General features: G+C 57.6%; 1 protein-coding gene across 1 annotated transcript in view; it reads left to right on the forward strand.

Moving 5' to 3' along the window:
* JAKMIP1 (janus kinase and microtubule interacting protein 1) overlaps nt 1–14,347 on the forward strand; it is an 83,569-nt gene that overhangs the window by 25,925 nt on the left and 43,297 nt on the right. The window contains exons 2-3 of the mRNA XM_054582226.1: nt 5,298–5,560; nt 9,698–10,192. Coding sequence (XP_054438201.1) covers nt 5,432–5,560; nt 9,698–10,192 — 624 coding nt within the window. The 5' untranslated portion in view covers nt 5,298–5,431. The remainder of the gene's footprint in view (nt 1–5,297; nt 5,561–9,697; nt 10,193–14,347) is intronic.

The following is a 14,347-nucleotide window of genomic DNA, read 5'->3' on the forward strand; positions in this document are numbered from 1 at the left end:
GAGTGAACAGGAGTCTTTCAGGCGGAGAAGGAAGAAGGGCTCTCCTGGCTGGTGCAGTGGCTCACACCGAGGCACAGTGGCGTGACTTGGGGGATGTCAGGTCACAGGCCTGGGGCTGGGGTCGGGCTGGGCCATAAGGGAATGGAAAAGCCGGCGGCTGGGCTCAGCTGAAAGCCGCTTCGTTTGCCGGGCCACAGAGCTGGGTGAGTTCCCGTGGGAGGCCTTGTTCCAGGGCTCCTGGGGGTCGTGCTGAACTTCTGTGCCTTCCTTTTCGTAGAGCCTCTTTCTAGGCTGACACGCACCCCTATCCCTTTTCTATTTCAGTTTTTATACAGGACTGTAGACATGTGACAGATTCCCTGCCTAATTGCTAAGGGCACGGAAGGCATCCCTGCAGTTATTTAGCTGGCGGAACTGGGACTTGGAACGTTACCCGCCTCTCTTTACCCTCCTGTGCTAAATCCTTTCTGGGAACTCAGATGTGCTGTCTTCGAGGGCCTCTCTTGCAAATGGCTCGATGGGAAAGTGACCGAGTTATTAAAATAACTTTGTGGGCTGGAAGCGCCAAGGATTCGGAGCTGCTCCACTGACGTAGCCTCTGCAGGTTCGTGGACGAGCTTCTCTTCCACGTCCCCTTCCTGTTCCGCTCTGCGCCGTCCCTCCCCGCCGTCCCCCTGCAGTGGGCCCTGCATGCAGGGTCCGGGCGGCGGGACAGGGGTTAGACAGGCAAAGACGGGCCTTGAGGCATCGCTGTGGTTCAGCAGCAAGCGTTCAGTAGGCACCTGCGGCATACAGGCACCTGGCTAGCCTCTAGCATGGGGGACGTGGAATCCGGATGCGCCAAGCTGGAAGGGCCTTCAGAAAGGGACTGATTCGTTCAGTGATTGTCCGTAGGAACACAGGGCTCTTGTGGAACGTGAAAAGATTGTAGGTGGCACATGGGCAGACATTTTAATAGTACTTATTTTAGCGTGCATCAGAGAAAGTATAACTAGCATGTTAAGCCTCTGATTTTGTGCCTGTTGTTGCTTAGAATAAGGCTGAAGTAGTATACACGTAGCTTTGGAGAAACATACTAAGCAGATAAAGGTTAAGTCACAAAGTGGCGTGAAGGACCATTTTGGGTTCCCCCAGATGTTCTGTATCTTGATTGTCAAATCTCTGAGCTGTGCATTTAAAGTGTGAATGGTGCCTCAGTAGAGGTGACAGAAGAAAGCAAGTGCACGCTGTGCGCACTTTATTCAGAACCTTTGGCAGCTGCTGGGTTTGCAAACCCCGTCTGGCCCACATGCTCGTTTTTCAAAGGGCAGGATGAGGCCAGAGAGAGGCGAGGGCTGGCGATGCGGGCCAGGTGTCTGGGCCAGGTGCAGGGAGGGTGGTGGGGGCTCCACGGTGTGGCTTTGGCTGGATTTGCCTGCTCAGTGTCTAGGAAGGTGGGCGTGGTGGATGGGCACAGATGTGGCTTGTTCCAGAAAAACAGGGTGGCTTTGGACCGTACCTCTTGATTTCACTGAAACCCTATAGAGTGTGAGAGTCGTTCTGCAAACGGCGGCGGGTCAGGTGTGGCAGCCTGCAGAGAGCTGGGCCCGGACGGTGAGCCACCTGCTGCCGGCCCTTTCCTTCTGGGAAGAAAGGCCGCGAAGACGCCATGTGGGGGGTTGGGATTGCAAATTAATTTTGTCTTTTTTTTTTTTTTTTGAAACCTTCAATTTTTTTCTTTGATGAGCCTGGTTTTACTTTTATCATTTAAGAATATGACTTCTAAGCAAAGGCCCCGACAAAGCAGTGTGCTCAGCGGGTCTTTGCAGACTGGCCCTGTGCCCGCTGGCAGCGGGTGCGGCGCCCCCAGGCCGCAGGCCCGTCGTGGGTGGGTGCCACGTGCTGGGCCACAGCCTGGAAACTGCCCAGGGAGCCGGGAGGGCCCGGAGGCTCTTGGACCCCGGTGCCTTGCAAAGCCTTTCGCTCCCACGTTCGCATGCAGGTCGTGGAGTCCGGAGCTCTGATCTGAGGCCTGAATCCTCACTTGCTTGGGAGGAAACCACTGCAGTGACGCCGCTCTCCTGCAGGGGGGAAATCTGCTGGGCCCGAGCCAGCGTTGGGGCTGGGAGTTAATTGGCCGCATGGAGCATCTCACTGGGAAATGGAATTGCTCTGCCCTTGGTCTGAGATGGCTACACTGTAGCCATCAGATCCTTGCATCCTAGTTGGTGCTCAGCTGGAATTCGGGAGGCTTCAGTTAGCCCGGGGCCTGTCACCCCCCCCCACCACAGTCCCTGAAAGCTGCCCTACAGTGGAAGTCACTCCTGGTTCCTGTTCCCTCACTCTCTCCTCTCTGAGACCCTGCCCAGCGCCCGGCGCTGCGGTAGGTGCCCTGGCCCGTCCAGGCATCGCCCTGACGGGGAGCCTGTGCAGAGGGCGGAAGCTCTGGGTGGGAGGGGAGCTCTGCTTTGTGTTCCCAGTGCCGAGAACAGCGTCCAGTAGAGCAGAGGCTTGAAGACGTGTTGAAGTAATGAATGGTTGGATGGAATGAATGAACAATTGGGCAGGACACATCAGCAGGCGATGCCAGCCCAGCTGGCCAGGGCAGCCACGTCTGAGGGCAGCATAGTTGCTGTGGGTTTGCTGAAGCACCTGTGGCTGTTTCAGGGGGAAGAAGTGAGCCCAGGTCCCCTGGGCAGAGGAGGCACTGCGGCAGGGCTACACCTGGCGGGCTGGGAGCTTGTGGGGCTGAGTGGAGGGGGCAAGCATTTTTGGGGCTGGCATTGGGTTTCGGAGGAAGCGGGGGCAGGTGGTTAGGCTGTAGGAAGTGGCGGGAGGGCACCCGGAAGGGCTCCGGAGGGAATTTGGCCGGTAGTGCTGCCTGTGAGGACAGGCCACAAGGTGAATGCGGGAGGAGAGGCACGTGGCCCATGCGCACTCTCGCGAGCGGGGCTTTGTCTGGCAGACAGCGCGTCCGTCTTCCTGACTCTCTACTTGAAGGAGCACATTCACCGCCAGCCGGATCTTCCTTTGTGGCGACAGGTTCCCAGGCCACAGATTTAGAGCTGGTGTCAGTTGAGATTCCCATGCCCGCCCCCCCGTCCTTCTTTGTCCTTCTGAGCTCAGGCTCCCTGCGGCCTGGGTGCCTGGCTCTGCGAGGCAGGGAGCCTCGGGCCCGTCCATTTGGGACAATGCACCCGCAGAGACCCGCTCCTGTCCCCTCACGGCAGAGAAAGCTCTCCATTTCTCCAGTGGGGAAGCTGAGGCCCAGAGTGACTGGCCTGGGGATTGAGGCCTCGTCTGCCTGGCTCTTTTCCAGCCCCGTGACTGTGGACAAGTTCCTGTCTCTGGGCCTTGGTGTCTCCATCCACAAGATGGGAGCGGTAATAGTATGCATGTCACAGTGTTGCTGGGCGGGTTAAACGGGCTGTCCTGGGGAAGGCGGACCGTGGTGCCTGCTCCTTTCCTGTGCCCTGTTAACTGCAAAGGAGGCTGGGGGCGTGGGGCTGGGCTCTGGGTGGCAGGGAGCGAGGACTCATTTGGGGTGCCTTCTGAGTGCCGGAAGGAGCCACCAGCGGAAGTTAGAAGGAGGTCCTTTTCTATTCACCTGTGTCTTTCTGGCTTGAAACTAGGAAGTGATTTCTAACATTGGGGCCACCCTTGGGGAGCAGGTGTCCTGCTCCTGGAAGGACTTTCAAGAGATATGATGGCCCCATCTGGGGGACTGAGGAGGGGGTTCCCATGGAGATGACAGTGGAGAGGTGACCTGCGGGGCCGCTGAGCCCCCGGTTCCCAGGTGTCCCCCAGTGCCGGCCGCCCTGGTTGTCGTTTGTGGCATTTGTTCCGCACACAGCGAAGAGCCCCATTTCTGGGACACTTCATGACCTTCCGAGCACTGTCCACATCCATTGTCCCATTGGGTCCTTCCTGTGGCCGCCTGAGAGGTCCCTGTTGGGGCTGGACCAGGGGACAGCCAGTGCTTGCTCGCATAGGACGTGTAGGCAGGCGACCGCCGCCCTGTTCCAGCCTCTTCCTTTACATCAGTCACATCCTGCGATTTTTCTTCACGAGGCCTCTTGTCCCCTTGATTCTTGCCAGTCTTTTAAAAACAATTAAAAAAATTATGCTAAAGATGCAACACAGAATCAGCGAAGGCGCGGACGCGGGCCTGGGGCACGGGCCTCACTGGCGCCCGAAGGAGAGCCCGGCGCCCCCCGCTTTGCTCACTGTCATTGACTGCGCGCAGCACTGCAGCGACCGAGGGTACAGAATGAGACTTCAGAATCACCCGGAGCGCCATGCTGATGGAGGCACATCGAGCGTGTGTAGAGAGACTGTGGGTCTGGTTGGTGCCTTCCTAGAAGTGGTAGTCGGGCCGCAGGGTGGCGTAACGGGGAGAAGGCTGGCTGTGGGCGCTGTCTGAGGGCACGGGCACGGTAGGGCGGTGCGCGGCAGCAGCCCAGCCCGCTGCCGAGAACGGCTGTGCTTGTCGGGAAACTGCAAGCAGGCAGGTCCGAGGACAGAGGAATGAATTATGGATCTGGGTCCTGAACGTCAAACCAGAGCAAGTGGCGTGCATGCGTGCTGACCGGGCTGATCTGAAGACCGATCTGCCTTTCTGGAGCCCATCCGCGGTGTGCATGGCCCCTGCACAGTGCATCAGGGCGTTGGGAAACAGCGCCCTCTCCTGTTCAAGACGGGTGTAACTGGCCTGCATCCTTGCCGCCTCCAGCAGCCTTCACTGCTTGCTCTCCTGGGCTGGCCGGGGCTGCTGGCTTGGGGTGAGCAGTGCTGTGTTCTCCTGGGGGTTGGGGGGAGGGAACCCCTACCCTTTGTGAAACATGAAAGTTAGTTTTTCAGAGTGTGGCCCTCAGGCCCTGGGGCCAGAACCCCCTGGGTGTGTGGAAGGGGCACCTGGACTCCCAGCCCTGCCACCTTCCTCAGCTTGGAGCTCTGCACCCCTCCAGGGCCCTGCCTTTGACAGGCCCCTGCGGGGCTGAGTCTCGCTGACATTTACAGACAGACCGCGCACAGTCCTCAGGGCGCTCAGGCGGTGTGGTCGCAGTTCCTCTGGGAGTGGGCCCGGGACCCTGCGCCTTAACCAGCTTCCAGGTGGTTCTGTACAGCCCAAGTTCAAGAAGCGCTGGGTCAGCCTGTGGCTGGCGGGGCAGCGACTTGATGAGCAAGGGCTTGGCCGCGGGAGGGAGGCCTCAGCCGAAGGCGCTGCCTTTGCATCTCAGTGCCCCAGGCAGGGGATGCCAGTGTCGGTCTGTCTGTTGGTGTGTCTCTCTTGGCTAATCTGGCTTGCTCCTCCCTAGGATCCCGAGTGATGGTGGTTTACACGGAGGAGGAGCGGAGCCCTGCGAGACTGGTCGGCCTGGCGGAGCGGGCGGCGGCCCCTGCTGGCTGGTGGGCGTGAACGGGGACTCTCAGCACCTGACCGAGGGGAAGCATGTCTAAGAAAGGCCGGGGCAAGGGCGAGAAGCCCGAGATGGAGACGGACGCCGTGCAGGTGGCGAACGAGGAGCTGCGGGCCAAGCTGACCAGCATTCAGATCGAGTTCCAGCAGGAAAAGAGCAAGGTGGGAGGGGCGGGCCTCCGGCTCCATGGACGGTGGGTTTTGGACCGTATTGCCCCTGGGGCACGTATGAGCGTGTGTTCCCGGGCTCAGGTGGTATCCAAGCTTCAGCTTGCCCCTTGCTGAAATAGGTCCAACGTCGGTGTGGACGCCACCGGGTGTGGATCCCAACCCCATAGCTTCCTGCGACCCGGGACCAGCTACTTACCGCTCCCTGCTGTAACTTCCCTCACCTGCAGGACAGAGTTGTAATAGTGCCACCTGGTGGGCTCGTGGTGGGCGTTTGGAGGTGAAGGTCCACGGAGAGGTTGAAAGGGAGCTTGGCTCTGCGACAGGGCTGTTTGGCTCTTGCGGGGTGGGCTGAGCTGCAGAGCCGGTCCGCACAGCACCTGGTTGCGTGCCAAGTGTGCTGCAGGTGTCTGATGTGCAGCTGCGACAGGCAGCCTGTGGCAGCGGGAGGAGCCCAGGCTTCCCAGTCGCTAAGGCCTGGCCGCGGCCTCGCCCCGGCTCCTGACTGCCTTCACTGTCCCGGACAAGTGACGCCACGGCTCCAGGCCCTGGTCTTCTCATCTGCGGCCTGGGGTCCTAAAGGTCTGCAGAAATGGAAACAACGCAAAGGCCCCTGGCCGCTGGCGCTGGGCCCTGCCGCAGCCCCTTGTGTTGGCGTGGTTCTGCCAGGGGCTTTGAGGGCAAAGCAGGCCGGGGTGGTGGGGGCGAGGGCAGAGCGGGCAGCAGGGGGTCTGGCCTGGCTGGGGCGGGGAGGCCACACCCCAAGCCCTGCCCGTAGTCCCTGGAGGCCCCCCTCCGGCACTGCAGCAGGTGTCCCCGCCCTGCTGAAAGCTGGGACTTGGCAGCAGCCAGAGTGCTGGGCGGGGTCCAGCTCCTGGGAGAGCAGGCAGCTGAGTTGGAGCCCCAGCTGCGACCCCAGCTCAGGACACTGCATGGAGAGCAGCGGCAGAGTCCCGGACCCCAGGGCGATGAGGATCTTGGGGACACTGAGCATTGCAGGGTTAGTGCAGCCGCCCTCCTCTGGCAGGCTACTCGTGGCGCCCGTCTGTCCCCACCCCACCCCGTGTGGGAGGGACTCGCCTGCGGGGCCCCTGGGGCTGGCAGCTGCGGGGCGGCGCTGCAGGGCCTGGCCAGGAGGGAGCGCCAGCAACCGTGGCTCCGGGGGAAGCCATGCAGCCCGGGCCATTCTGCCAGGGCTCCATCCCACCTCCGCCACCTAATTGCCCCTGCCTCAGTTTCCCCATCTGTTCAGTGGAGACTTCTGCTGCAGCTGCCTCCTGGGTGGCTTACGGGATGAATGAGCCTTGCGTTCAGGGCCTAGATACCACCTGCCACACAGGTACGCGGGTCAGCAGGCGTGGACCTGGTGTCTGCTGCGTTGGCCGCGCCAGCCGCCTCAAGGGCCTCCCGACCCTTGCAGTGACCTGTGAGGCCAGATGTGGTTTTTTCCAGCTTATAAGTGAGCAAACCTAGGGTCAGAGGACAGGGACTTTCGGTCCCTGGGTGTCTTAGCTTGTTGGGGCTGCCACAGCAGAGAGCCACAGGATGGGCGACCTGAACAACGAAGACTCGTTTCCCTGTGGTCATGGAGGCTGGCGGTCGGAGATCAAGACGTGGGCAGGTTGTTTCCTTCCGACGGCTGTCCTCTCCCTGTGTCCTCATGTGGCCTGACCTCTGTGCCTGTCTTTGTTCCGGCCTCCTCTTCTCATAAGGACACCAGTCACGTGGGATTAGGGCCCACCCCAAAGGACCTCATGTAATTGAACGACCTCTTTTAAGAGGCTATTCCCAATTACGTTCTGAGGTCCTGGGGGTGAGGACTCCACGGAGGAGCTTTGAGGGGACACGCTGGCCTGACCTGGCTACTGAAGGGGCCTGGCCCTGCTCTTGGGCTGAGGGCGGGGGTTGGAACCCGGGTGTGGTCTGCACGGTGGGTGGTGGAGAGAATCACGGTGGGTGGCTTTTGGAGACCTGCTCGCTCAGCGCTGTGAGGAGGGCGGCGAGGGCTGCTCTGTGCATAGCGGGCGCCGCCCCGGGCGTGCTCTGCTGCATTTGGGTCTTGGCCCCTGGGCTCGGCCCTCCACTTCTCCAGGCAGAGCCAGTGGAGCCCCGCAGGGCTTTCTCCCGTGCCCCACACATCTGTGTCACCTGGCCCTGCCCAGCTGACCCCCTGCCCCTCCCAGGGAGCGGCCCGCCGCTGCCAGGCTGCCCTGCACAGGCGTCTGCTCTCCCTCCCCACGTCCCTGCCTCCTTCCCTTCCGGTGACCGCACTTCCTTGCATCCGCTCTGACTCCCAACTCCCCTCCTCCCAGCGGCCCTTATGGGGCAGCTGCGGGCCTCCCTGCTGCACCCAAGAGGGCGGGACGCCCTGGAGCTCCTGCAGCCAGGCTTCTCCGGAGAGCCAGAGCCAACGCTGTATATGTAAACACACAGGCCCAATCATACACAGGGGCGGGAGAGGGGTTTTTTCCCAGTTGTCTCACACGACCGCGGTGGCTGACAAATCGGGAACTTGCGGGGCAGGCCGCTGGACACACGGGCACAAGCTGCCGCTCCAGCCTGGAGTCCGGAGGCGGTCGGAGGTGGAACCGCTGCCTCGCTGGGGAGCTCAGTCTTGTCTTTTCAGGCCTCCTACTGACCAGGGGAGGCCCATAGGGTTATGGAGGGCGGGCTGCTGGTTTAAATGTTAATCACATCTGAAGAAACACCTGCACAGCAACACCTAGACTGGTATTTGGCCAAAGGACCTGGTATCGTGGCCCTGTGAAGCTGACACGTCACATGAACCTTCTTGAGGTTCTGTAGTTGGCCCAGGGAAAAGCACTCATCAGTGCAGGTTCAGGGTGCGACCCGCTCCTGTCCTCCTGACCCCAAATCGCTGGCCCCATTGGCCCGGAAGCCAGGACGGCATTGCCTCCTGGCTGGGAGCATGCCAGGAGATTGGTCCTTTGGCGAGAGAGCGTGTTCGCTGCTGAAAGCCTGGCTCCCTGGCGCCCAGTCCTTTAGGAAAAGACCTGATTCCAGCCCTCGGCCCAGGGGGACCCGAGACCGACGGTCCCTTACTTTGTTGCTGTTCCGAGACTGTTTGATGGGAGCCGCTGTTGATCCTGACTGCACCTGGCTGGCTCTGTTTGCTTCTTTCCCTGCCGTTTGTTATGAGGAAGCATCTACCAGCACCTGCGGGCGCTGGAGAACGCCTCGCCTGGAACGGACTTCAGCGTGTTGGAACGCCATGGACGGTGCGGTCAGGGGGAGACGCCGCCCTTGCCATGGAGGCAGCTGGTCCACCAGAGACCATTTGTTTCCGTTCTTGGGTGACTGGTAGTACTTAGAAAACAAACAGATCATAAAGCGATCCTGGGGAACGTGTGGATTTTGCGATATTTGAAATGAAAAGGCCAAACAAAGCTTTGTGGAGTGTATTAAGAAAAAACTCCCTCGGCATATTTTATGAACCGTGTTTTCAATTGCTTGCGGACCGCACAAGCGTGCTCAGGGGAGGTTGGCAGCCTGGCGCCTGCGGAACAGCAGCTGTGCGGCCAGGTGCCGGGGGGAGCCGGGCTCTGCCCCTCGCAGCCCCCAACCCAGGCGGCTCACGGAAGCGTCTCTGAGCCTCAGCTGCCTGCCGCCGACAGGGCGCCCTCTCCCCGCAGGGCTGTACAGGGGCAGTGTGGGGTGGCCCTGGAGCCCCAGCGCCGGCGGTGGCGGCTCCTCCGCCGCCTCCACCCGCCCTGCCTTTTCCAGCTCCCGAGCCCAGGGCATGGGCACCGCAGGCGTGTTTCTGGTTTACAGTGTGTCCAGCTGTAGTGAGACAGGTGGCTTCTGCCGGGCGTGTTGTGGGAGGGATAAACTGTCCTTTGCAGATCTGAGTAGGAAGAAAGTCGAAGGCTTGACACTCCTCTCCAACACCCTCGAACGTTTTTCTGTCCCTGGGGAGAACCCCAAGAGCGTGGTGGGGTGACAGCCGATGAGGGTCCGGACCGTGGGGCAGCAGGAGGGGGAGTCGGAGTGCGGGCCGGGCAGGGGTCTGAGGCCTGTCGGGCGCAAGGGTGTGCGGGAGGTGTCCTCCGGGCATGGCTGTGGCCCGGCCCTGGCCTGCACCCGGGCCCTGACCGACTCTCTCGGCTGCAGGTGAGCAAGCTGCGCGAGCGGCTGCAGGAGGCCAAGCTGGAGCGGGAGCAGGAGCAGCGGCGGCACACGGCCTACATCTCCGCGCTCAGGGCCAAGCTGCACGAGGAGAAGACCAAGGAGCTGCAGGCGCTGCGCGAGATGCTCATCCGCCAGCACGAGCAGGAGGCGGCGCGCACGGCCAAGATCAAGGAGGGCGAGCTGCAGCGCCTGCAGGCCACGCTGAACGTGCTGCGCGACGGCGCCGCCGACAAGGTCAAGACCGCGCTGCTGGCCGAGGCGCGCGAGGAGGCGCGCAAGAGCTTCGACGGCGAGCGCCTGCGGCTGCAGCAGGAGATCCTGGAGCTGAAGGCGGCGCGCAAGCAGGCGGAGGAGGCGCTCAGCAACTGCATGCAGGCCGACAAGACGAAGGCGGCCGACCTGCGCGCAGCCTACCAGGAGCACCAGGACGAGGTGCACCGCATCAAGCGCGAGTGCGAGCGCGACATCCGCCGGCTGGTACGTGCCGCCCCCGCCCCTCCCCTCTTGCGCGTGTGCACCTTGCTTTCCATGCCTGTGTGTCCGTCCTTCCCGTACGCGGGCAGAAACTCGGAGTCGTGAGGGCCCACTGCGCTCCAGGCATCGAGGTTCTGGGCACAGCGCTCCCAGTAAAGACCCTGGCGCCTTCGGTGTGCTGAGGGGGCTTTGGGGACAGGTCTCTTTGCACTGCATGTGTGATCCCTGGTAGGTCAGAAGCACACGTTGCTCACCTGTGGAATGACGTGAGTCGCTAATGGGTGAGTTTGTGGTAAGACAGGGCTGTGGTGCTGAAGCCAAGTGCTGGGCACTTATTTACTCAGTTAATTAACAAACCGGGGCAGCCGTACCCCTTGAGGTGAGATGTGATAGGTCGGCACAGGCCGGCCATCCTGTCGTAACAGCTACGAAAATGCAAATCGCAAACAATCATATGTTTTTAGAGGTTGGAGAGCTGTGGAAGCTGTGAGGTCTAGGAGAAGTAAAATTCCAAAGGGAAGGGGAAGGAGTCCTTGCCAGGCACGCTGCCAGCTGCTCTCTTCCCTGGGGCGTTTGCTGGTCCTGGGTGGGGCTGGGCCTTGGGTTTCCCCAGGCAGTGAGATTCCATTGGAGGTTAGAGAGGTGAGAGGACTCCCTGGCACCCCTCAGGGTTGGCATAAGAGACAGGAAACTGGAGGAGCCCCTGGCGCTAGGCCCGTTTGCAGGGTAGGCTCTTCACTGAGGCCCCAGCTGATGGGGGAGGCAGGGAGCCAGGTGGCAAGGCAAAGTGAAGTCTCCCACAGCTATACTGTCCCTGCGAGATAAAGCTTGCAGAGGGAGGGGATCGGCGACAAAACCCCCAGCCTGGCCCCCCAGACATTTGTCAGACTTTGAACTGGTGGGGTGCAGGAGGCTAAAATCCCAAGGACGCTGAGATTCTCAGACTAGACTGGATATCGACAACAGCGATACTTAAAAGAGATACATCTTAATTATGAGGATACAGACTGAACTTAAAGGGCTGGAGAAAGACACGTTACGTGAACACTAACCAATGAAAGCTGCTGTGGTGGTGTTCATGTCAAAGGGCTTAAGGTAAGAAGTAAAACTGGGCACCAGTCGGGGAATTCTTTGTAATAAGCGGGTCAATTCAATTAGCGTTAAAGAATTTAAGGCCAGAAGTAAAACGAAACCCAAGTAGGGACTTTTTTTTGTAATACAGGGATTAATATCATAGGAATGCATCTAACAAAACTTCGAAGTGTAGAAAAGAAAAACATGATCAAAGCTAAAAGGACAAATAGACAAATCCGCAGTAGTACCGGAGACTAGCAAGAGAAAGAACATATAGAGAATAGATGAATAAAGACACAAAATTTAAGTGACACAACCAACTTGAACTAAACGGACAGAATACAGTGTCCCGGCAGCTGCAGAACGTTGTTCTTTCCAAGGGGACATGCCATTCATCAAAGCGGAGCACGTTGCAAAGTGTGCGGGTTATAATTAAATCAGTCCGCCCAGCAGACCTTACTTTAGACAAAAAAGAAGAAACGCTGAAAATCAAACATCTAAGCTGCCATCTCAAGAAGGAAGAAAACGAGCAAATTAAACTCCAAGAAAGGAGAACAAAGGAAAGTATAAAGAGTGGGAATCACTGAAGCCAGTCAGTGAGGAAAACCAGCACGTTCAAAAGCTAATGAAAGGCGGTAACTCAGTACCCCTTGGACTGATACACCGATGATGAGGAAAAGACTAAGACGTCAATAAAAAGAATGTAAAAGGGGAAATATCACAGCTCCCCCAGACATTAAGAAGGTTAGAGCACACCGTGAGCAGCCTATGCCAATAAACTTGAAACTTGGATGAAATGGGCATATTCCTTGAATAAGTACAACTTACCAAAACTGACACTGTAAGAAAGAGAAAATTGGAGTAGTCTTGTAGTTATTAAAGAAATTAAGCCTGTAATTGACAAGTTTCCTACAAGGGAAAGCCCAGATCCAGTTGGCTTCCCAGGTAAATTGTTCAGGGTATTTAAGGAAGGAGTTAAAATGAATTCTACACAAACGCTTCCAGAAAATTGAGAAATAGGGAAGACATTCTAACTGACTTTATGAAACCAGCATAATTTTGATCCCAAACCAATGAATGATATTATAAGAAGGAAAATCTTTAGGTGATTTCTTATTGGACATAGGCCCAAGAAATATTGACGCACAAGTCAAACCCAGCAATATAGAGGAAGGCTAATAAATCATGACCAAATAGGGTTTATTCTAGGAATACAAAGAATGGTTTAACATTCTAAAATCAGTGAATCTAATTCAACTAGCAATAGAATAAAGGAGGAAAACCATACGATCATCTTACTACATGCAAAAAAGCATTTAATAAAATTCAAGTTTGTCATAAACTCACAAGAAACTAGGAATAGACTGGCATTTCCCTAATTGGAAAAAGGTTCTGTAAAAAAATCTACCACCTACATAATGCTGAATTACGGAACATCCCTCCTGAATTCAAGAATAAGACACAATGTCAACTCCCACCACTTCTATTCAGTTATTGTGCCCCGGCTAGGACCTCAAATGCACAGGACAGTAAAATGAAATAAAAGTTTTAAGGACTGGACAGAAAGGAAGGGAAGCTGTCTTTATTCGCAGATGCTGGGATTATGATGTGGAAGACCCAGCGACTCTGCAGATGGTTAGAATTAGTGGATTTTTCAAGGTCTCTAGATAGAAGGTAAATACACAAAATAAACTGTGTTTCTAGCAATGCCCTGTGAAGGAATACATCCCTGTGGTTTCAAGCCACCGAGTCTGGTCATCTGTGGCAGCCCCAGGAGGCCCGCGGACGTCACGCCGGGATTTGTCCGGAGCCGTGAGCACTCAGGAGCGCTGCACTTCCCAGACCCCTCGCGGCAAAGAGGTGGAAGTGGAAGCGTATAGAACTTCCAGAACAGAAAGTGTTCTTAAATGAAGACCCCATGCCTTTCTTTCTTCACCATCTTCATCTTCCACTGCCAAGCTAGGACCAAGATGTGATGGCTGGTGCTCTGTGGGCATGAGGGGCCATGAGGACCATGGCTCCATGCCAGGCCCCCTTCTAAGGCAAGAGCGGGAAGGAAGGCCTATGGCTCTTGCTGCCCTGGGAGCCCTGCAGCGGCCCTTTCCAGACTTTGTACATGAGGGAGAAATAAGTTCCTGATTCCAGGCCCCTGCGTATGGCGGGAGCCACCATTGCATGCAACCAGACCTAACCCTGACTGGTCTAAGGAACGAGTCCAGAAATCGCAGGGTTACTGCCCCCACATGACCGTCTGCGCCCTTTCTTCTGGAGTCTTCTTAAGAGGCAGGTTCAGTGTGGAAGCGGCAGTCTGAAAGCCTTCCTGCATTTCTAATCCAATCCGGCTGACAAGGCAGTGAAACGCGGTGCGCCTCCATGGCACGTTGCCACGAGCAGCAGCCTTGCTGAGGAGTGGCATTTGTCCGGGATAATGGGAGAAGTGGATAGTTGGTCCTTCCACTCTGTTCTCCTAAGGGGACCGTTGCAGGCGAAAACCACGCACATAGAGCAGACCCGAACTGGGGACAGTTCTCTTCAGTGCTGAAATGGAAACGGACCCCAGGTCCTTGGTACATTTTCAATTCAGCTCAGTCGCTTATGCAAATGCTTGGTTTTGCCCACTTTATTTACCTTAAATATAAATGTTTTTTGGAACACAGGGACATATTTTACAGGTTTCTTGTTCCAGAAACTACAGGCTGCGGCCAGATGTTTCAGTTCACTTAATTCTCATAACCCCAGGAAAAACCCATGTGAGGGCTGGAAGTCCACAGTCAGGGTGCGGGCGGGACGTGCGCCCTCTGCAGGCCACAGGAGGAAACCTTCCTGCCTCTCCCAGCTGCTGGGGGTGGCTGTGAACCCGTGTTCCTTGCTCCATTGTCTGTCTCCAGTGGCGGGCTCGTCCCTTGTGTCTGTGTCTGACACTCTTCTTGTAGGGACACTGGTCAGTGAATCTAGGGCCCACCCTTATCTGGTATGACCTTACTTTACATCTGCCAAGACCCTATCTCCAAACGAGGTCACATCCTGACTTCCCTAGACACGCAATTTGGAGGGCACTGTTCATGGGCTACAGGCACTGAGCGG

Source organism: Pteronotus mesoamericanus, unplaced genomic scaffold, assembly GCF_021234165.1.
Source record: "Pteronotus mesoamericanus isolate MK-2021 breed Mesoamerican mustached bat unplaced genomic scaffold, CSHL_Meso_final contig_68, whole genome shotgun sequence".
Taxonomy (NCBI): Eukaryota; Metazoa; Chordata; class Mammalia; order Chiroptera; family Mormoopidae; genus Pteronotus; species Pteronotus mesoamericanus.